This window comes from Gymnogyps californianus, chromosome 5 (genome assembly GCF_018139145.2).
Source record: "Gymnogyps californianus isolate 813 chromosome 5, ASM1813914v2, whole genome shotgun sequence".
NCBI classification, from domain to species: domain Eukaryota; kingdom Metazoa; phylum Chordata; class Aves; order Accipitriformes; family Cathartidae; genus Gymnogyps; species Gymnogyps californianus.
In genome coordinates, this window is record NC_059475.1 from 801083 (window position 1) to 823820 (window position 22738).

General features: G+C 49.2%; 1 protein-coding gene across 1 annotated transcript in view; it reads right to left on the minus strand.

Annotated features, from left to right (window-relative positions):
* Window positions 1-5374: 5374 nt before the first annotated feature.
* Window positions 5375-22738, minus strand: part of BAHD1 (bromo adjacent homology domain containing 1) — a 40879-nt gene continuing 23515 nt past the window's right edge. Inside the window, exons 2-7 of the mRNA XM_050896846.1 lie at window positions 17636-19288; window positions 13911-14272; window positions 11744-11903; window positions 10669-10745; window positions 8154-8245; window positions 5375-6738 (exon numbers count right to left, since the gene is read on the minus strand). Of these exons, the coding sequence (XP_050752803.1) occupies window positions 6549-6738; window positions 8154-8245; window positions 10669-10745; window positions 11744-11903; window positions 13911-14272; window positions 17636-19271 (2517 nt within the window). The 5' untranslated portion in view covers window positions 19272-19288 and the 3' untranslated portion in view covers window positions 5375-6548. The remainder of the gene's footprint in view (window positions 6739-8153; window positions 8246-10668; window positions 10746-11743; window positions 11904-13910; window positions 14273-17635; window positions 19289-22738) is intronic.

The following is a 22738-nucleotide window of genomic DNA, read 5'->3' on the forward strand; positions in this document are numbered from 1 at the left end:
CAACCGGAGCAAGTCCCGAACGCCGCGTTGGGTTTGCTTGGCTGGGAGATGTGGGGAGCGAGGCGCGTGGTGGTGAAGCCCCCCGGAAAGCCCCCGCAGCAGCGCGTGCCAGGAGCCCAGCTGGCATCTTCCCTGGCAAAAGGAGCTATTCCAAAACGAAGCGCCAAGCCACGGAGCCAAGAGCTGCACCAGCATCCCCAAGGCTGCAAGGAAACCGCAGCAATAACGCGGACAATCCATCCTGCACTTCTCAAAGCACTGACTTCCCAAAGCTCAGGATGCGCTTTTGAATGTCTCCCACCCATCCAGCGTGCTTGTCCCAGTGCCCAAACCGTATCCGAAGCCTCTGCAGGTGCCTGCAGCCCCGACTGCTCCTTCCCAGCACCCCAAGTGCCACCTTCCCCCCGCAATTCCCGCAATGCTCCGTCACCTCTGGACGTTGCACGTGGAAACAAGGGGAGATGCGACGCAGCAGGCTGGCTCTACCAGTTACCTTAATCACCGCTGGGTCATCAAAACCAGACGCGGAGCCACCACGAGATCCTCAGCTGGCCAAAGCAGCGCGGGATTCCGGTGGCAATACACCTCTCTGCTTTACAGCTGGGCGAGCCCACCTCTGCCGACGCACGGCGTCACCTCCAAGGACGAGCCTGTGGCCAGCGGGACTGCACCAAGGCGGCGGCAGAAAGTCCCCGGCAGCATCGGGCATGGTACAAGAGCCGGAGTTTGTTGAACGTCAGGTACAGGAGAGCTGGATACAACTCGGCGCAGCTCCCTCGGGTAGCAGATTTCAACAGGAAATCCAATTTTGTTTGACATTAATCCCAACTTCTCAGTCCGCCACAGATTATCCTTTTGACGACGGCTCGCCATGCGGGAAGAGCTGGGACAGAAAAGCGTTTTCTCGGTTTTCTTTTTAATTGACCCCTACGAGAGACTGTCCCTGCCCGGCAAAGCGCCGGAGCTGGCCAGAGGCGTGGGGCAGGTGCAGGGCGCAGGCTTCCGCACCACTTCTGGCACCCACACTGCTGATGCCTCTGGGCAGCCGACTCGCGTTAAATACAACTGGAAAATTTCAAATCGGTTCTTCAGCAAAAATCCAAGGCCGCGGGATCAGGAGTATCGTGCCCGCTGACCCCACACTGGCTTGCAAATTTAAATGTCACAGGACGAGCTCCTTACTCTCTTTGGGAAGATAATTCACAGCTTAATACACTTCATTATCAAGACTGTTTCCTTTTTCAGCCTGAATTCTGTCATTTTTATCTGCTTCTCCCCGTTTGTGCCTCACCTGCCCGCAGCTCCCTGCGAGGAGCTGTGCTGTAGCAAGGCTCCTCATTAAATGTGATGGGCACATCACAAGCAAAAGGCAGCGATCCTCTGCAAAAACCCTAACCCCATGAAGCAGTCCAGCTGGGAACTTAATAAAACCAGGGTACGATGCTGGCAGGGCTGTAAGGGGACAGTGACTGAAGCAGCTTGGGAGCGGCGGTCCCAGCTCCCTGCACCCGTGCCCTGCTCCCCTGACGGGACAATCTCAAAATCTCTTGTTCAAGGCGACCTGGGAACGCAAGATGCTGCAAAACCCGGTTCTGCTGCTGCATCGCTCCCCGGGTGCACGAGACGGCAGCCTGGGACCCGAGGCGTGTGTTACAGATGCAGTGACCGTGCCCAGCCCATCTGCATTCATCCCGCAAGCCACGCTTGCCACTCGCTCCTCTCTCTATAATTAGGAGCTAATTCAGCGTCGGTAACAGACATTACTTTTTCTTCCTGCTGATTTTGTTCCCAGAACTCATTCTCTCCCTCCCCAGGCGTGCAAGGGGCCAGCTCTAATTAATACACGGCATTATTTATAGAAATAGCCAATTCCAAGGGCCAGCCGCGAACTGAATCACGTCTCCTCCCCACCCCTCGGCGCCCACCCACGTGCGGTTGCTCAGCACAGCCTCGTCATAGGAAGGGCACCGAGCCCTTACCGAGGTCACCGCGGTTTCGGGGTGAATTCCCCGATGCCCCAGCAGAGCAGCCTGCAACAGGACCCTTCCCTGCCCATCCCGAGCATCCCCAGCACGAGCACAGGCAACAGCAGAAGAGGGGCCACAGCCCCAGGAAGCAGCAAACGCCATCTCAGCAGGGAGCGAAAATCATGAAAGCCTAAGAGGAGCCTTTCCTGGAAACTGGGACACAGCTAGAAATTGTTAAGCATTCAGTTAGTGCTGCAGAAAACAGGTAAGGTGGTCAAAACACAGAGTTAACTACAGCCAAGGGAGCAAGGCAGGACCAGACGGTTCCCAGACACGCAGGGAACTTTACAGAAGTTCTTTTATTGTTAAGAGAAGGAGCGATTCCCTTGCAGGTGGGGAACTCCCCACATTCACTCAGTGCCACGAAGGAAACCTTGAAAAAGCCTTTCTGCTCATCGAGCAGTAGCGCAGAGCCGGCGAGACCGCTCCGGAGGAGCGACTGCCAGGGACCGCGTGGGAAACAGCTGTGCCACCATCCAGGGACCACGTAAGCTGTTCTCACCAAGGACGAGAGCACGCGTAGTCCTTTTGCACATCTCTTGCGCGTGCCACCGCCTTTGGCCTTGCACCCCCAGACCTGCCGCTCGCTGTAAGCGCCCCGAGCTCAGCACCTGCAGGCAGCTCTCACCTCTGTTGAAATGCAGACCCTTCCATCGGGCAACCCAGATCCCATTCCTCGCAGAGGTGCTGACCCCACTGCTGCACAATTTCAAGCAGGTTATTTTTATTCCTCTCCGCTCTCGCTCCCACTTGGGCTCCTCCTTGCCTTTTGGGGACGTGTGTGTAGACTGCACGGCTATCGGACCCGTCCTCGGCACGCGTGTAGCACTTGGTGCCATGGGGCCAGGACGCTCCGATGGCAGAAGCTGATGGTGATGCCACCAAGCGAGCTGTCAGCCGGCTTCCAGAGACAGCGTTCCAAGCCAGATGCTTTTCCAAAAGCAACATTTCAAAATCCTTCCTTCCAGGGCTCCTAAAGCAGGGGCTGATACACCAAGCCTTGCAGAGAAAAAGCTTTGCCACCAACACCTTCCCTGCCTGAAAGGCAGAGACTTAAACATTCCTGGGACAGCAGCTGTCAAGAGCAGATTGAAAAACAAAAAATAAGTCAACCCCCCAGCCGATCCTCCTCCCGCTTGCTCCATTTTCACTGGAAAACCCAACAGTAGCTCATCGCTGGGCTGCGTCCGGATCACTCACCCCAAGACCCTGAGCACCCACGTCTGCTCCCGCGCTGGCAACTTCCAAGCACTTCTAACTCCTCCACCCCAACGGGTCCGAGTGGAAAGTTCAGGCAAGGAAGAGAAGAACAGCGCAGCACTGGTTTGTTTTCTAAATCAATACGATTTTTCAAATTTATTTTTTAAGAATTACTTCTAATATATCTTTCTCACAGAAGGAGGGTATAGGGAATGTTCTCATTCCATCTGTAAACACTGAAATACAGATCTGGGAAACCAGGGAAGAGACACAAAAAAGTGCATTTTACAAAATTATCAACTAAAATATATTTTACATGTATTACGTTTCAATTTAAATTCTACTGACTGCATTTTCAGTTTCAAAAAATATTTCCATATCTAATAGATTAAAAAAGCATGAAATATTTTCATTATGGATAAGACATTTCAATTCATTTACATGCTGTTTGCACAACAGCATAAGCAACCACGTGAATCTCAAACAATGTTCTTGGCCTGAAGCAGATTCTAACATGAGCAGAGTCAGGATTTGTCCTCTCCAGACACAGGCCAAAGCCCGTTCCAGACCCAGGGCAAGTACAATTTCTCCTCTACCTGGAGAGGAGCCAGGACAAAGGTGGGAGCGGGGGGCAGAGGGGGTCAGGAGTTTCAGCGAGTTACTGTGGTTTCCAAGGCTGGGTTTCAAACCCTTCCCTGACTGTGCAGCGATGCTCGGGGTTTGTCTGGCAGGTGGGTCTTGAAGCATCCTGCATCCGATGGCACTTTTGCTAGAGGAAGGCGGCCGCAGGCAGCTTGCCTGCTGCAGGCTGTGTGCCACAGGAGTCCCTACGGAGTCAATCCTGTGCACTGAGGGCTTCCCGACACCTTCCATGGGCCCAGGGCGTAGCTGCTCCGTTCCCCTCCCGCGCTGGGCAGCCACGATCCCCTCTCTCGCGATGGGCAGGAGCAGCTCCGCTTCTCCAGCATCCTCCCTCCCTGCTAAGGAGGGGAGCCACTTAGCATCCCCTCCCAGGAGCATCAGAGACCACTTTCTCCAACACCTCCTTGCACCCCCCGTGGCACTTTCATCCGAGAGCCCCAGAAGCGCTCCCGACTCCCATCCCGATACAGCACCACCGTATCGGCAGCCCAACCGCATCATTCCAAGAGACCACCAGTGCCCAAGTTAACTGTTAAGGAGAAATCTGAGCAATTACTTTGACACTAACAGTATCTTGAGGTATAAATGAGATAAGATGCTTCACCCACAAATTCTTGCTTGCACACCTAGGATCAAACCTCCTGGAGCTGGGTATTTTCCCCTGGGCTACGCAGGCAAGAATAAATAGGGCTTTGCCAGCACCCTCTGCAACACTGAGCAGGAATCGTCCACCGACAGCAGGGAGACGTGTGCCCTGCTCGCCCACGGTGGCGAGTTCTCATCTCCTCTCAAGTCATCGTCTTCTAGACACGTTCCCCTCTTTGGTATGTAGAGCAAATCTCTGGAGAACTCCTGCGTTAAACTGTTTCCACGTAACGGATTTGATGCTGTGGGGTTTTCTCTCCAGGCCAGGCAGGCGTGCAGGCGTCGCAGCAAGCCCACAAGCCCTCCGTTCCCACCATGCCGGTGTCCGCGGGGAGTACAGGTAGTGCTACTTCCACTGACAGGACAACATTAAAGCAGTATGAACACTTCCACCATTTAACACGAGTTCAAAAGCCCCAAAAGACCGGAAAAATGCAGATCCCTAGTTTCAATGAGTGACTCCAGGCCAGCAGGAACGTGGGCCGAGACGGTGTTGATTCTCCTTCTTTATGTTAGTGCAATCTAGAAACGGACTCCCAGCTTGGTGTGAGTGACTCAAGGGACTGTTACGCTGTCCTTTGGTTTGCTTTAGAATTAACTCGAACAGTTTGCGTTAAGATAAACTAATGTCTATCTAGGATCTATACACGTAAGGCAAGAGGCAATATCTGTGGGGCTCGGGTCGCATTTGTCGATGCGAACCTTTCCCAATGCTCAGTTCCTTTCAGGAGCCACAAAGCCACTTTGGTGAGCTCGCTCGGATGCCGGGATGCGTTTGGAGGGGGGGAGGCTGCACGGCAGCGCTGAGACAGCACTGCTGATGGCTTCAACAGTACGCCCAGCGTCAGGACAGTCACACAAGGGGAGGGGGGGTAAACTTTAAAAAAGCCCAACACACTCAAGGAAAGGGTTTGCCATTTCACTCTCCAGCCTCTAGCTTCTTCACGCTGAAGATGTATGGGGTTAAACAGGGACTGTAAACGACGTTACAGGAAAACAAACAGGGAAGAAAGAGTAAACCCACTCCTATCGCTACGGCCCCGTAAGCCATCAGAGGAAGAGCAATCCTCAGAAGAAAAGAGCAAACACGGTTCTTGCTAGCGGAGCCCACTTTGTGAGCTCCCAGCTTCAGAGCGACGCACGCCTGCTGGCACTGTGCTTCATGGGGCACAGGATCCTTTGGGGCAGGGTCAGGACATCTGCGACAGAGGCATAAGCTCTCCGTAACACTGCACTGGGATGTAAAGCCTACGATCCTGCCAGCTCCCTCTCTGCCCTGCGACGGAGCAGATTTCCAAGCCTGGCTGCCAAGCCTCAGTCCAGGCGGTGAATCACAGAACAGCGAGGTGAGGAGAAGAGAAAGATGAGGGGAAAATAGGAGTCACCTCTTCCCCTCACAGAGCAAAACCTATTCAAGCATGACACAAGGCCACTCTGCATCCAGGCAGCTTCCAAAGCAACGGCTGTATTTTGAAGCAGCTCTCACCCACCGGGAATCCTCCGTGTCTGTCCTGCGGGACAAAGGAGACTCTCCTGTGCTCTGCCAAGGAACTGGTCTCAGCCCTCGCGCTTCGCATCAGGGCACGAAAACCACAGAACTGTCACAGCTTGACTCACACAATGCACCAAAGCATCCCTCCTGCACCTTTCCACCATTCCCACCAGCGATGGCTCTGGATTCAGTTTACTGGCTTTTATCCCCTGCAAACCCCTCCCAATATATGCATCTCTAGATACATATATAGATATAGATTTACATATGCAAGTACCTATATCTATATACATATATTTATTTTATACGTATATATTTTCATTTATGCTTTTAATGAAGTGCTGTGCTTTCAACTGCTGCCTTCCTCCACAGGGATCTGCTCCTGCGCACGCTTTTCAGTCCGAGGAAAAGAGCGCTGGGCGCTCTCGTCTGCAAGCAGCACAAGGTAAGTCGTCGAGAGTGCACAGATGTCCCAGACGGCCAGCGTGCCGTCGGCTCTCCGGTGCCGCTCATCCTCACCGCGGTCCGACTGAAGAATGGTGCTACTGCGGGTTCTTCAAGATGCGCCCGTGTCTGAAGTCGTAGACGTGACGACAGAGGAAAACCAGCTCGGGGTCAGTGTCCTCGGGCACCTTGCGGTGCAGAGGTGTGGAGTACTCTTCCGAGGGAGGAACCATAATGGTTTTCCTGCCTGGGATCCCTTCGACTCGACGCTTTGCCAAGGCACAAAATCTGCAACGCAATTACGTTACAAGAGTTAGCACAAACTCGGTTCGTCTTCCACCGTGTCAGTCTGTCTCGCTGGAAGCCACAACCGTGGCTGCCCAAGGAGAAGGGGAGGAGTGCGGAGGAGAATTAAGCTTTGCTCAAGAAGAGGATGTGGAGTAGCTATTGCTTTTGATCCCACCCTGAACTGTAGGAAGCAGCGCAATGGTTTGTATTTCTATACTGGTGGATGCCGCACAGTACGGAAGATGACTGCAATTAATCCACCTTGCTTTTACTACTTTGGCCTCATTTTTGTTAATTAGCCCCAGAAAAGGCTTATGCATCAGGGCTGTTGTTTAGGCAAACAAAGAATTCAGAATGCCTTCAGGGAACATCTCTCAAAGGTGACCTTACCCACAACAGCAAAAAAAAATTCCTGCCAATAGCTATTCCAGAGGACTGGGCTGTTAAGAAGGGAAATGAGCTGTTTGGATCCAAAGCTTAGGGTTGTTTTTTTGGTTGGTTGGTTTTGGTTTTTTGGGGTTTTGTTTGTTTGGGGTTTCTTGTTGTTTTTGTTGGTTTTTTTTAGAGTTTTCAAAAGAAAGAGCAAAATTCAGCTTACAAAGAGTCTGTAAAACAGTTTGGTTTTAGAAATTCAAACAGCAGAGCCCTAGGCTAGGAGCAGGAGGACTAAGAAGAGTGCATTAGGGCTTAAACATCCCCTCCGTGGTAAGACTGCACAGTCAACAAGATGCACCCAGCAAAACTGAAGAGATTTAAAGCACTATTTTGCATTATGGATTTGCGTGTCCATTCAACCCCTATTTTCATTCTGCCCTGCGCATCCATCCATCAAAGGATGGCAGTCTTGAATATGGATGCTCGGAAGTTCTTACTGACAAAGTTTCAATTCAATCAGCAAGAGCTTAACAGTAAAAGCCTTAGTCACTACTCTGAGCGATGCTGCTGCCAAAACACCCAGATCTGCGAGCGCATACACTAGTGTCTCGTAGCAACACTGACAAAAGCGTATCAGCAGGCTTTTTGGCTAGCTATGGCCCCTGTGTACCATAGGGGATAGATATATAGGATGATTTCCCGCCTTGCTTAGTTTTTAGCTCCAAGTTACGGGTTTTCCTGCACTGTCCTCCACTGATGTCCACATGCTGTGGTACCAAGGTCATACAAGTACAAACATTTGTGAGCCCCTTAAAGCATATCTACTACACAAGACAGCCACGTAATGAATCTAGAGTGGAAGCAGCACTCAGACTGCAGTACCGTACATAGCATGAGTGTAATTCATCCAGCTCCAGCTAGACCAAAGTCTGTAGGGCTGGGACAGTTCTGCTGGGCGATGGTTGGAAATGGAAAGAGTGCCAAGAGCTGGAGAGAGATGAAGGTCTCAGGAACAGCAGCAAGTTAAGAGCACCACCTACCTGCAGTACTCTGCAAAGGTCAGCACATAGCATTTCTCCTCTATGCAGGCAACACTGTTTTCGTCCTGATGCCGGGATGCAAAGATCTCATTCTGCAAGAGAAGGAAAGGAAGAGGTCACTCAGCTGGCCAGGAGCCCCAGGGAGGCAGGGCCAGCTCCACACCTTCACCCACCACCTTAAAGGGGAGTCTATCAAAGCATGCTCGTAGCAGATACTCTTTAGAGCCCGTATTTCACATAATCCAGACACCTTCCAGGTGTTTTGGGACCTATTTATAGTGTGCACCAGAATTCTATCCAGCAACACGTGAGCAAAGCATTAGAAGTTCTCCCATCATTTAACACTGCCCAGCACACTTTGTGAGGCCAAGTGTCCAAATCCCACACGTACTGCCAACGTTACAAAAGCACTTCAGCAGCAAGGCCACTACCAGCTAACACCACCCAGCCTCCTCTTTCCTCCTGGCGATGACAGACAGCTTGTGGCCACCGCTGAGAAGTGTCCCAGGAGATGAGCTTTTGCAATGCTGCACTGCAAAAAATAAAAGCAGCGTTTTGAAAGCGCTATTGCGATGCCTGGGAATGACGATGAGACAGGTAAGAGGGAGGAAGGCTGAGTCCATCAGGGGAGGTACTGCAGAGGCTCAGAAAGAGAAAAACCCCTGCAAGAGGTGCCTTTGCTCCAGCTTATCCAAAATCTGACTTTGCGCACAGACTCCATGTGGAAGGAGCCTTCAGACCACATCCAGAAATCCCAGTGAGCAATGCTCCTGCAGGCAGGAGGTCGGAGCACTCCCCACCCACACATTCCTCCGGTCTCCTAGGGATGTTCTTCATTCATTTTCCCTTTCCTGTGCTGGAAACCCTTCCAATTCATTTCTACAGCTAAGAATTGAAATGGAGGTTGAATAGCACTTTGCTGTCTTTACTACTACCCTGTGACACACAACCAGTCTTTCTAATCCATCTCTGTATCAAAGCTAAAGGAATCCCTTCTTCTCTAACCCTTTCCTCATCCTAATTCAATTAAAAAGGTTGGTTTAGTGAGGGAAGCAGCAATAGCCCTTTTTCCCAGGGTAATTTAGGGAACTTGGCTCTGCAGCAGGCAGGATTGGTTAGATATGGGGCAATCCAGATGGAGCCATTTGAAAGAATTTCAGGTGTGGTTAGATCAGCAAAGATGATCTCTGGGAACAAGGATGCTCTGCACAAGTCTGGAAGCATTACCTGCAGGCTTTGTTTCTGCTCACAGGCCCGAGGAAAGAGGCTGGAAGGAAAGACTCACAAAAGGGTCACACCGTTTGGGGACATGCTTAATCAGAGAAACTAAAAATGCCACACCTTCCTTCTGCACGTTGAGGTTTTGGTCTACTCCTTAAATCAAAACTATCTGAGTCATCTTTGGCAAGCCCATCCCAGCTACTCAGCCCAAATGGCACACTCTTATTTGAAGTCTTGTGTAATTAAGCAGGTGTGCAAAAACCAGGCTTAATTCCTCCTGGCCAGACTACTGGCATGCTCTCTACACTAAAATGCAACTGGATACAGTCACGCTTCATTTCTGGACCAGAAAAACTATAAGGTACCACATTTTGGTTTAGAAACTCATCTGTGCCCTGCAAGTCAGGCAGGTACAATTCCCTGGCTGTTCCCCAGTCCTGCTCTCACCCCCTCTCCCCTTTTATTTATAAAAAAAGGAAAAAAGGCACCAAGTATTTTGGTGGGTTGAAAACAGCAATAAATTCTCCATTCCCAGTTTAAAAACAGCTTGTACTGTCACCCAACACAAGCCCATGCAAAGCAGAGCAAGGCGTGAAGTCATAATGATTCACATGTTTTTCCTTTTAAAAAGCAAACTCTATTATACTGGCACAACATCCTCGAGTCAGTCTTTAATTCTCATCATAAATCTATACAGGGGAAGGATGATGCATCCACATTTCTGCACAAAAACAAACAAGTTTCTGGAGTTTAAGAAGCAGATTAAGGGATTTATGATAAAAAGGCAGCACATGATATAGGTACTCCGATGTCCTGCAGAATTGCAGCAGGAGCTTTTGCATTGAGCTCTGCATTTCTGGGTGAATTAGAATACCCTTTTTGGAAAGGCATCTGATCTTGATTCAGTACAACTCACTCTTCCTTACTCCTAAGGTAGCAGTCAAAACAACTTTTCACTTAATGCGCAGGATTTTCTCAGATTGAAGGGAGGAACATTAAAACTTACGAGTCAGCCATATAAAGAATGCAGCAGCTTCTGTTACAGCCCAGAGTTTCTACACATGACAATAAACTGGGGAAAAGCCCATCTATAGGACACCACCACTCAACACATCTGGCAACAGCTGCATCACAGCCAGGAGACAGCTCCATTTTACTCAAAACAGAAGCTCAGACCCCCGAGTTCGAGGCCACCCAAGAACGCAGGGAGATATGCAGGCTAATCCCCTCCTCCTGCAGAAAACCAGACGTACCAGGATACCCTCGCCCCGAGTTCCGCAGTCGGATGGCTCACCTGGTGCATACTGGGATTGCGGCCTCCCTGAGTGTGCTCGGGTCTGTAATACCACAGGAGGCTCATCATCAGCTCCCCTGCAAGAGGATTTATTAAAATATGTCAAGCCTCAGTTTTCTCCTAGTGTTTTCCCACTAATACCCAGCCTCCTCCTCCTGCTTCATCCCTTTCATTCCCATAGCGCTCACGTAGAGGCAGCTGTGCCATGATAAATATTTCATGCTGAACTAGGTGTCCTTTTGTTACAGCAAGAAGCTGTACGAAGTCGGTCACATTGCTGTTCCAGTACGCCTTCACCTCCTTCTACTTGTGTTATTGTCACACAGAGGTCAGTTAGGCACAACAACAACAACAAAAAGAGATGCAAAAATCAAACGTTTCCATCTGAAAACCGTACCCATTCAGACTGCAAGCTGGACAAGATGCTCATCCAAAGCTCAGTACTTGCAGCATTAACTCCCAGGTTAATGCCAGCATTGCTGTCACAGGATGACATGACCAAGATGGGCCTCACCACACGCTGATCGCTTCTCTTACACGTAACTTTTTTTTTTATTTTAAGCAAGACCTGTACTTTACAACATTTGGCACAGCTTCCTTGGCTCAGGTATTGCTAGTCAGACACGGGACCTTAACATCAAAACCACACTACTCCAATCACCACCTCTGCTTGGGTCCCATCAAGAGCTTCTGCAGATAAGCCCGTGCTCCACACCAACTCCCAGCCCAGATGCTGGATAGAGCATTTGAGTAAACAGCAGCTCCTGAGATGTCTGCTGCAATGAAATAATAAAGGAGATCGTTGCCAAGACGGGCACTTGGCAGATATTATGTGCTTTCACAACCAGGAAGATTTTGATTACCAGTCCCAGGCTAGTGATTAAAGAGCATTTCAGTTCCTGGAACAATCTGGACAACAACGATGGAGCTAATCTCTTCCCCTTCATCACTGGGTCTGGCAGCAGTGGAGTACCTTAACAAGCTTGCAGCTCTCCCGAGATCCATCACTTCCCCAGTTCCAGCTCACCCTCATCTGTCAAGCACAGAGGCAATACATACTCTTTTGGCACAGTACCTGTTTTGGGGTCTTCCCACAGTGCCGATATCTTCGCAACGTATGGCATAGATTTCTTCCGGGGTCCTGATTTCAAGAGGACAGTATCTCGTACCCGGATAATCTCCCCATCTCTCTCCACAGCCTGATAGCTCTTGCGAACAGCCGGCTCTGGTTCATTCTATACCATTAGAACACACACAGAAAATAAAGCAACCTGAGCATATAGGCAAAGAGTGAGTTTATTGTTTGCTACCCCAACCCAAGACTCTTTTGGTCCTGCTGTGAACTAAAAACTTGCCTAAGCCTACTCGGAGCTAAGTGCTTCCATTTAAAGAGATCGCCGAGAGAAGTCATACAGCATAAGACAACTCATGGCATCTCTATTCCCACCAGGTTGTTTTATAACAACCAAGATCAGGTCAAACAAATGACTTTTTCTATGGGTAGGGCATTCATAGGTAAAGAAAGTTCACTGAGGAATAGTATCCAAGTGCTTGCAGGTCATACGTGGCCATCGTTTTCAAATAAAGCAAAACACAACTATTTCTCCTACGTAGTGCTGGCACTAAGGAGCAGCTCACCAGCAGGACAGCAAGTCTCACAAAAGAATGTATTTCTGAAATTAATACCCTTATTTCAAATTAAAACCCAATTGCTCCTTCAATTCTGCATGCAAAAAAACAACCTTCAGAAAAATCACCATTTTATCGCCTGCCTGTAGGTGTGCATTTCCTTCATATTCAAAGGCACAGAAAGCTAGGCATATTTTGAATGCTGCGCATTTCTCAGATACAAACATTGTAAGAAAACAAATAAAACATGAAATATTTCACATGAACAGGGCAGGGAGTGGCAGGGAGGCCGTGGCATAAAGCTTTCCTTAACGAGATTGCTAACATTTCCTTTGTACCCTCTAACATTACCAAATGATCACTTTTTGGACTATGAACTGGGGGGTTTTATTTTATTTTTGCTCTGAAAACTCATTTCAGAATGCCTGAGCGGGATGGGGTTTAACCTCCTGCCAGATCGCCCAGGCAAAGTCGGAAGCATTACGCACCAGGACTTGAGAAGATTAACGGTGCGCTGCTCCCTTCAAAGTGTCAAAGCCTGAGTGACGGATGCAAGAGGCCCGTCTCTGGCTTTCACGGGCTTCATCCTTGCACAGCCCTTGGTACCTGTACACAGCCCTAAGAGCTGAAGCTACAAAACCCTTCCTGGATGATGCTCTCAGCAGCTCGAGGTTACACCATCGCACCAGGCGGCAGCACAGACGGGTCCGCTTGGACCACAGCTCTACTCGCTGCTGACGTTTACCGCACCCAGTTCAACGCCTTGCCCCACCTTCCCAGACAGCATGTGGGTCCAGATTTCAAGTCCACAGCTCTTACGTTTTAATAACAGGAAGGATATTGCCTTCTGTCTCAACTGAAGTGGACTTTACTGTAGTTAATTAAATTTTCTGGCAGGAAATCTCCCATCTTGCAGGAGCCAGTCTCTGCCCCTGAACACAACAAATGGGAAAGTACAGACAAGAAATCCTTGAAGGAGTGACTGGCCATGCTACCAGGTAAGTTACAAGAAGGGGGATACTGGGTGCTAGAAAAATTCCATCTGGGAGCCAGGATATGTCTCAGTCCTCTGTGCTCTCTGGGAGATCCCTGCTGGGCTACAGACACCTCCAGTGAGAACAACCACCTTACGAGAGCTACCTTTAGACAACCGCTCCTTATAACAAGGCTAAAACCTCCCTCATTTTCTCAAACAGGTTTCCCTAACCCAGGAGGAAGGAGCTGGAGGACAATCTCTCCATAGGATGGACTCACAGGTGTAACAGGTGCCACCCTTGCAAACACCAAAGCCAGAAGTATTCATCATCACGGCATTTCAGCTGATGCTAGCACAGGAGTAGCAGGTTTTCCTTCCTTTCCAAACCTCCTGTCATGCTGTGCAAGGTCATACCAGGGCGCATGAGAAAAAACAAAGCCAACAGCAGCTTGGCCTCAAAGCCTGGGCAAAAGGCACTATTTGCTTGTCCAAGAGGTTCTAGATGGCATCTAGTGACGACTTCTGCCTTGAAGCAAGACCCAAAACGCTCTCAAGCCTTCATGATCTTACTCCCCTGAAGACACACAAATGGGTATAGCCATACACACGCAAAAACCAGCGCTCCACAGACACCTACCACAACGTAGACAGCCTTCTCACAGGCTGTGCCGACAGGTATCCAGCCGTTGGTAGCTCTCCGTCTGCTAATGCGTTGCTGCTTTGGATGGGAATGACCTCCCGCCGCTTTGCTGTCAGAGGCATGGAGACAGCCCGTAGTATTTCGGAGACCAGATTTGGAGCCGCTGGGAGGCTTTGAGCTCTGTGGACATTCTCGGGCCATGGTCTGAGGATCAGAGTTGGGGGTTTGCAGATGAGGAACGGGTTCTGCAGCCGGTGGCACGCTGGGTACAGGACATCCTGAGAGCGGGTGGGCAGGTGACGCAGGGTGCCCTGCCACAGGGATTGTGAGGTTCAGCTGGTCCAGAGACTTGCAGCCTTCTAACAGAAGGGAAGAAGAGACATGTATCTCATTTGAAATATAAGACAACTACACAATCAAGACTGTCCAACTACCACTGCTTTCCCCTGAAATTCCCTTCATTGTGTTATAGCAGTAAAGATTCTTCACGTTGTAATTTCATTTTGCACTGTCACTGGATTCTAAAAGCAAAGATATTTCTAAGCCTGCGATGCTCCGATATGTTGCTGCCGATGACACTGCACTACAACAAACCCATCTGAAATTCCCCGAAGTAATGCCAGCCAGTAATACACATAAGGTTGGCCAGTGTCCAAATCAGTTCCAGCCTGTCAATATGTATAAAAGAAATAAAAGGCTTATCAAAACGATGGGAAGGATTAAACCACACTAGCAGAAGCAGCCAGCTTCTTTCAAACAGCCAAATTCTACTAATCAGGGAAAATTGAGAAGATTCTCTGAATTAACTCCCGAAATATGAAGCAACGTGGAACAAAACTATGTAAGACGATGCACACTGCTGCCTTCAGCAAAACCGTGTCCCTAAAGCAGACACATTAACCACAACAGGTTAGTAAGTCGGCTGACGCTGCCTCTCAAAAGCATCCCAGAACACCTCACACTGCTCCAGGAGTCACAAAACAAGCCCTCAATCCAGGCCAACGTGTCCGACAGAAGAGCAAGTCGGATTTGAATTACCTACCGTCAGCAGGGAGAAAGCTCCCAGACCAATATACAACTCACCCCTGTTCCCTAAATCAGAAAGCGTGCTTTTTGGGGTGACAAAAAGGGCAGCTTCAGGCAATCTCCAGGAGATGCCTCCAGACTGGAGCACGTCCTAGCAGATCTGTGGGATTGCACCGCCGCAGAGCTGCGAAAAAAATCTAAAAGTGAAAAAGTCATCTGAAGTCACCAAGCTCCAGCTGAATAATTGCTGAGATCCCCTCGCAATAAAAGGAAATTATTGCCTCCTGTCTCCCACTTGACCCTAAGAGGGCTGCAACAAAGCCACCACTGAACTGCAAGTGTGAGGGCTGCTACAGACCATCACTAGACTTTGCTGACCCTGAGCAGCAAACGCCGCAGCAACTCCCCCAGCGAGCCAAGACGTCAGGATGCCAGTTCAGGTATCCTGCCTGGCCTTGGCAGGCACAGGACCCACAGAGCAGTGAATCACCTCTTGAGTATTTTGCTTACAAAAGCAGTTTTCAAGCTTGAACTAAAGCAGGATGAAGCTTCACAAAAGTATCTACTAAGCTTCAGGGAAGTAGTGCAGACCTGGCCTTGCTGGCACCCCCGGGACTCCTTCCTTGGCTGCACACGCTTCCAGCCCCTCCACCGGCACTGGGGCTAAAGCATCTCTCGCAGCCTGTCCAATCTCATCCCCACCACCCTGCTTTCAAACTGCATGCTGCAAACCATCCGCGGGATGCGGAAAGCAATGCCTCTCTCCTGCATATGGCAGACCATGACTGCGCAAGATTACAGCCTGATCCCTCGATCTGTACCAGACAGACACTGGTATTTCCATACAAACATCTCAAATACACCAAATAAGACAAGATACAACACAAGGCATGCAACACATCAAGCTGGATCCCCTCGTACCAGCACTCTCAGATGGGAGCCTGTTGCTTGCAGCCAAAGTACTCCTTTAATGCACTAAAATAACCCACTCTAGGGAAGGATGAGTTCAGAGGTGCACACATATATAAAAATCAACCCCTAAGCGTAAGTCCCCATTAATATTCTAGGAGACCTCCTCATACGCTTCAATCCACAAAAAGTCTAAATTATTCTGATGGTGTAGGCTTTTAAATCAAAGTTGCTAACAGGAAGGAAACCACACCAAGGAAGATCTTAGTAGTGGGGTGACACACCGCTAGTAAATACATACCCCTGGAACCACTACTGCCCCTGCCAGCACCATGAGAAATTACCGAGTTCGCAGGGAGGGGTGAACTCCAAAAAAATACTCTGTTTGTACCGCCTGCATCCTTCTAGTTGCATGAAGTCAGAGGCACCAGCATGCAAAATTTCAGGAACAAAGCAGACTGACATGACCTCAGGGCACTACACAGAAAACTGTCAGACAAGAACACTTTGCTGAGCTAGTTGTCTTGCAAGCATTCAACTTCAAAGAGCACTGAAGCCACTAGCGAACACTGTCTAGCTGCTACCGTAGGAAGCGGCACCATGACAGCGGGGATATTTAGGGAAAACGGAAATTATACTTCAACCAAACGCTCCTGAGTTTCAGCACCTTCCTACAACAGAAGATGACAAAGCCTCGCTCAAACCGAGCGCTGAACCAATACTTCATCCACCTACCTGAAAAACTGTTTTAAGTGGATAAGTCATGCCTCCTTTTGACTCGAACACGTGGTTAACTGAAAGACCGATGTTTACACTCCCAACAGCTGAAGCAGCAGCCTTGTCTCTAGACCGTACTGTTTGCAGACAGCAGCACTGTCTAGCTTGATGGCTTTTATACAAAGTACTGGTGTCTGATAACCCCCCCACAACAATCCAGTTTTAAATATTTCAAAAGATATTTTTCAATAGCAAAGGCAAAGCTCCAAGATAAAGCACATTGGAGGACAAAGTCCGAAAAACAGACGGGGACAGAAGAGAGCCAGGCAAATAACTACATCACCTCTTACACCGTCACTTCTTCTCATTTTCAGACATTGTTTAAGAGCAAAGATGGGACCACTACTCAAACTAACAGTGTACCCAGCACTTGTATCACCACAGTGAAATTCAAGCATCTGTCCAAACAGTAGACTTAAACTGAATCATTACACAGCCCTGCCGCATCCGATCTGTAAAATCTTAAAAGACTGCATCCCCCATACAGCTTGCACCATTAAGAGCCTAAAGACCGAGGCAATGCCTGCTTCTTCACACCGCTCTGCTCTGCAAGGATGCTTCAGTCCCGAGAGCGAGCTTTTGGGAAAGGAGTGACTGAGCCCAATGTGCTTTAGACCCTCCGCTCAGAGCGGCACAGCAGGATGGCGAGAAGCCTTGCAGAGCATGTAGGAACTAAAAACCACTCATTTTACACAGATCAAAGCTAAGCGGTTAGCTCCAGCATGACAAGTCATGAGTCACCTTCTCACTGCCCAAATCCTTTCACCGATTCTATGCTTTCCACACCAATAAGACCTTTCAGTGGGAAAAACCCTCAGGGCTAAAAGTGGGGGAAGGGGAGGCGAAACACGGATTCTTTCCGAGCCACAGTTTGGCTGCCAAGCTGAGACGCACCACGCGCAGAGGGAGCTTGCCTCCTGGCAACAAGATACCTTCGTTAGCCACCGCACCGAACCAGCCCTCTTCTCCTAGGAACGTCGAACAAGATTTGCTCGCGCTTCGCACCTTACCTGCTGCAAAAGGCATTTTGTAGGGGTAGCTGTTCCGTCCTGTGTGCACGCTGCTAATCCTGCCCTCTGGCACGTGCACGACTCCACAGACGCTGTAACTGTTAATCGCCGTTCCTTCTCCACAACAGTACGGAGAGTTACACCAGTGGAGTGGCTGGAAATGAGCACCTGATGGCAAGGAACCAGGCGATATCAAGAGCCCCTCGCAGGTAGCAGATTGCGAAAGCTCGTCCTTGGGGTAAACAGAGCAGTGAGAGTAGCCACTGTATCCACTTTGGCCATAATAAACGTAAAACCCGTTCAATGGAGTCAGATCCGAGGATTCATAGAGACATCCACAATCCGTGTGATTTCCGGGCACAGGCAAGGGAGGGAACTGCTGCACGGGAAAGGAAGGCTGATGAAATTCCTGTTTGGGGGTCGGGGATTTCTCTCCGGGTCTTCCATACTCCGGCTTCATGGAAGCTTGTCCACCCATAAGCAAAGGCAGTCTGTGGTAGAAACCCTCTGTGCTAGCATAGGAGCTAGACAGCGACTCGTAAGGGACAGGTTCTGTCGTGCCGTAGAGCCTAGAGGAGTCCCGCTGCTCGCCCTTCCCAAAAGCGCCTAGAGTAAGTCCTCGCCAGCCATGCTGACCTTCCATTTTTACGCCAGCCATTTCCTTCTTGGATTTGACACAATTCTTCCTACCGGCTTTGGCCCATTTGAGCGTAGATTTTGAACAGTGGTTCTCGGACTTGCCCTCTCCGTCCGATTTATTCCTCTGCTTCAGGGGTTGGTCTTTCTCATGGGTCAGCTTCAGAAAGGCCACAGCATTCAGGCTGGCCAGTCTCTTTGGGGTGGGATGATAGGAGATGGCACCGTCCTCCCTCTTTGTCCCATCATCAAAGACCTCATCCAGTGAATGGTCACAGCTATTGCATTTCTGACTGGGCTCATGTCGGTTTTTTCCTTTACCTGTTTTCACAGCTGTTTTTTCCAGCGCAGGCCAGTTGTCACCAGCTTTGCAATGCAAGCTCTTAACGGTACAGTCTCCACCGGCTTTAACGGAGTCCCTCCGAAAACGCCTGCCGGATAATAAGCCATCGTCCCGTTCAAAAAGCAGATTGTTCACTGCCTCTGCGTTCAGCGAGGCCAGCCTGCGTTTCCTGGGCTCTGAAGGAGCAGTATCAAGGTCTTGCTCTGTCCCTGGATAAGTTATTGTGCACTTTTCCCCAGATGAATCACTCTTCCCTGCTCCCACAGGCTGAACTTGTTCAGAGAACAAAGCAGGTCCCAAACCCTCCATCCAACTGGGAAGGTCCTTTTTTTTACAGCTCTGGGTCTGTTTCGACAGGGATCCAGCCACATCCTCCAGCCTGGTGAGGAGCACTTTGCAGGTCTTTTTGTTCACCGAGGGGAGCAGACGTCTCCGCAGTGGGTACGTCTTTCGCACTTCATGCAAATTCTTGCTTTTGTTCGTCCCCACAAACCCACTCGGACAGTTCGGAGCCTCGGTGGCATCTCCGTCTCTCTGCTCGCCACACTCTGCGTCGGTCCTGTCCATCCTCCTGCTGCCTGTTGGTGATGAAGCTTGGCCAGCAGAACCAGCTGGATGTTTCAGAAGGAAAAGTTGTTTCTTCCGGGCATGCGTCATAGGATCAATGTCCAATCCTGAGAACGAACAGAAGAAAACATCTATTAATATCGCTGAGAGGGACCCATCTCCTCACAAAGCACCAACTGCCAATTAGGAAATATTTGGGGAAGCTTGTTTCTATACACAGTAGAGTCTTTTTGGGTGATGGCCAGTTAAGCCAATTAAGAGACAGGATGCAATTAGATGTGGTTTAATATTAAGCCATAGAACACGATAGTAATTAAAAGCAAGGCGGTGACGGCAAATGCCACAGCAGCTGGGAAAACCAGGGTACAGCCAGAAAGCTGTTTTACCCAGCTCCCAGTCCAAGTACATTCCCTGTTACACCGATGCTGTTTCTAACATGTTACAAATTCTCATCAAATCTACTAAAGCTGATCCGAATGCTGGTCCAGGGCATACAGCAGAAATAAATCCCAGGTATTTGACTGCTTGCATGTTGATACAGGCAGGCTGTTTCATTGCTGTTTTCTGAAACAATTAGACAAAAGAAAAACAGAAAGTCCACCTACTCATATGAAAAGTAAACTTGGACTATTAAGCAGAGATCTGCCAACATTAATAAATTAAATACATGCAAATCCCTATGCAGGTTAGAACCTGGCTACCCGCTGCTCTTGTCGTTCCCTACAGTTGCATTTTATAAAAGCTGTGGACATTAAACAACCAAATCATCATGTTCGGCAGAGAGGCCCTAAAAATACATTGATGGGAGGAAAAAGAATTACTCAGCTGTATGTCATTCCTGACTTTTCATCTAGATGCTATGTCAAGTCACCGTTCAAAACCAACACAAATTACTAAAATATAAAAAGAAAGAGATAAGGATCTGCACCCTGAACAGGAACCACCTCGCTGAAGGCACGGCTGAGCAAACCAACACCCAGCACCCTAAGGAAGCTGCTGGCAGACCAGACAGCTTCAGCACATCTGGACTTTCCCAGCCAGGTAAAACATTATAGGAGCAGCCTGGCTCTGATTTACTGTAAGAGAGAACTTTCCCTGCAAACACACAAGGCATGCCAGCCTCAGGAGGAGGATGGCTCCCTCCAAGCAATACATCGCAAGAGGTCTCCGTGGAAAGGCGGAGAGGAAGCATCAAACCCAGAAGAAGTGGAGACAACTGCTGACTGCCTTCACCCAAAGCATCAGTAGCAGAGGTTGTGTGCACACCTAGTCATACAACAAGTACATTCCAGGCTTTCTGACCACACCACGAGTAGAAGCTTACTACTAAATGGCCTCTAAGCATTTAGTAAGCAAGCGATACAAAAAACCAGCACCATGCGGAGAGCCCCTTCAGCCATGTGTTGGCTTCCTAAGTTATCCAGCAAACTAAACCCAATTTTTAGTTTTCCTGTTCCATTTTTAGCAGAAGGGTTACCATGCCTTTGCACTCCGGCATTTTAACTTCAGCAAGTGACCTGCAGCAGGTTTGTGTCAGGTATTTGAGGAATTAAGCAATTTTGCAATCTGAAGGAGCACACATTCACATAAGAAGCTGTAGGTCTAACACTAAGAAAGGATACGGGTAGGTGATACTAACCTATAAATATTTTAAAAAGTCAGCCTAATTGAGTGATATTACCATTGAATGGTTTGGATTGGAAGGGACCTTAAAGATCATTTACTTCCAACTCCCCTGCCATGGGCAGGGACACCTTCCGCTAGACCAGGTTGCTCAGAGCCCCATCCAGCCTGGCCTTCAACACTTACAGGGATGGGGCATCCACAGCCTCTCTGGGCAACCTGTGCCAGTGCCTCGCCACCCTCACAATGAAGAACTTCTTCCTTACATCTAATCTACATCTACCCTCTTGCAGTTTAAAGCCATTACCCCTCATCCTGTCACTACGCTCCCTGATAAAGAGTCCCTCCCCAGCTTTCCTGTAGGCCCCTTTAGGTACTGGAAGGCTGCCATAAGGTCTCCCCGGAGCCTTCTCTTCTCCGGGCAGAACAACCCCAACTCTCTCAGCCTGTCTTCATAGGAGCGGTGCTCCAGCCCTCGGATCATCTTCACAGCCTCCTCTGTACTTGCTCCAACAGGTCCATGGCCTTCTTATGTTGGGGGCCCCAGAGCTGAACGCAGTACTGCAGGTGGGGTCTCACAAGAGCGGAGCAGAGGGGGAGAATCCCCTCCCTCAACCTGCTGGCCACGCTTCTTTTGATGCAGCCCAGGATGCAACTGGCTTTCTGGGCTGCGAGCACACATTGCTGGCTCATATTCAGTTTTTCATCCACTAATACCCCCAAGTTCTTCTCCGCAGGGCTGCTCTCAATCCACTCATCGCCCAGCCTGTATCTGTGCTTGGGATTGCCCCAACCCACATGCAGGACCTTGCACTTGGCCTTGCTGAACTTCATGAGGTTCGCATGGGCCCACCTCTCAAGCCTGTCCAGGTCCCTCTGGATGGCATCCCTTCCCTCCAACATGTCGACCACACCACACAGCTTGGTGTCATCAGCAAACCTGCTGAGGGTGCACTCAATCCCACTGTCCATGTCGCTGACAAAGATGTCAAGCAGTGCCAGTCCCAGTACCGACCCCTGAGGAACGCCGCTTGTCACTGCTCTCCACTTGGACATCAAGCCGTTGACCACAACTCTTTGAGTGCGAATAGATTTAATTAAGTCTGTATCTGAGCATCAGAAACAGCAGAAAAGGACAATTGCTTGCATTTAATGGTATTTATGAAATAGTCAGATTCCCTTTATTGGCACCAAAGAGAGTCTTCATATTAGCATCAACCTAGGAGCAGTCTGATCTTCCCTGCAACCAGGTATTTGGCTGGAACACCCCTCAATTGACACAATCGACACTGGTCTGCCACTTTCGAGGTTTTTAATTAAAGCTACTACTGCTTTTGCAGTGATTAGAACAAAGCTACTGAATTACAAGAACTGTTCGTTTGATATGGTTTAATCAAGCTGATAATTAGATTATCTATTTGAAATAAGCCCAATGTGTTTTAATTGACTTACTTATATATGCATTAACTAAAAGAAACTTAGGAATTGAAAGCCACTGTGGTTTGCACATTGCTTTTCTAGATGTCACACTCTTCCCAACATGTTTTGGGGTAACTGACCCCTTACACCCTGTTACGCACAGCGTATCTCCCATGGCTAGTGCCCAAACGGGAGTGCTCTGTGGGGAGCATTATGTATATTCATGTTTTTCTGATAAGAAAAACAGGTTCTGGAAATTAGGAGGATGCTTATCAAGTCAGAGAGACAACTTCCTCCAGAATTGGAATTCTTCTTGCACAAGAGGCCAGATTGACCACACACAACCTCTGGAGTTTACAAGAGGACTATAATTTAAAAATCAAATCAGGCAGAGCAGGGTTTGGCAGTGGTAGACCAGGCATCCTATATAACCGTGCCCTGGGGAGGATAACTTTTCCCAGGCTATATGGACCAACAGTTTCCTTGCAACTCATCCTATTTTCTGTTGTCCCTAC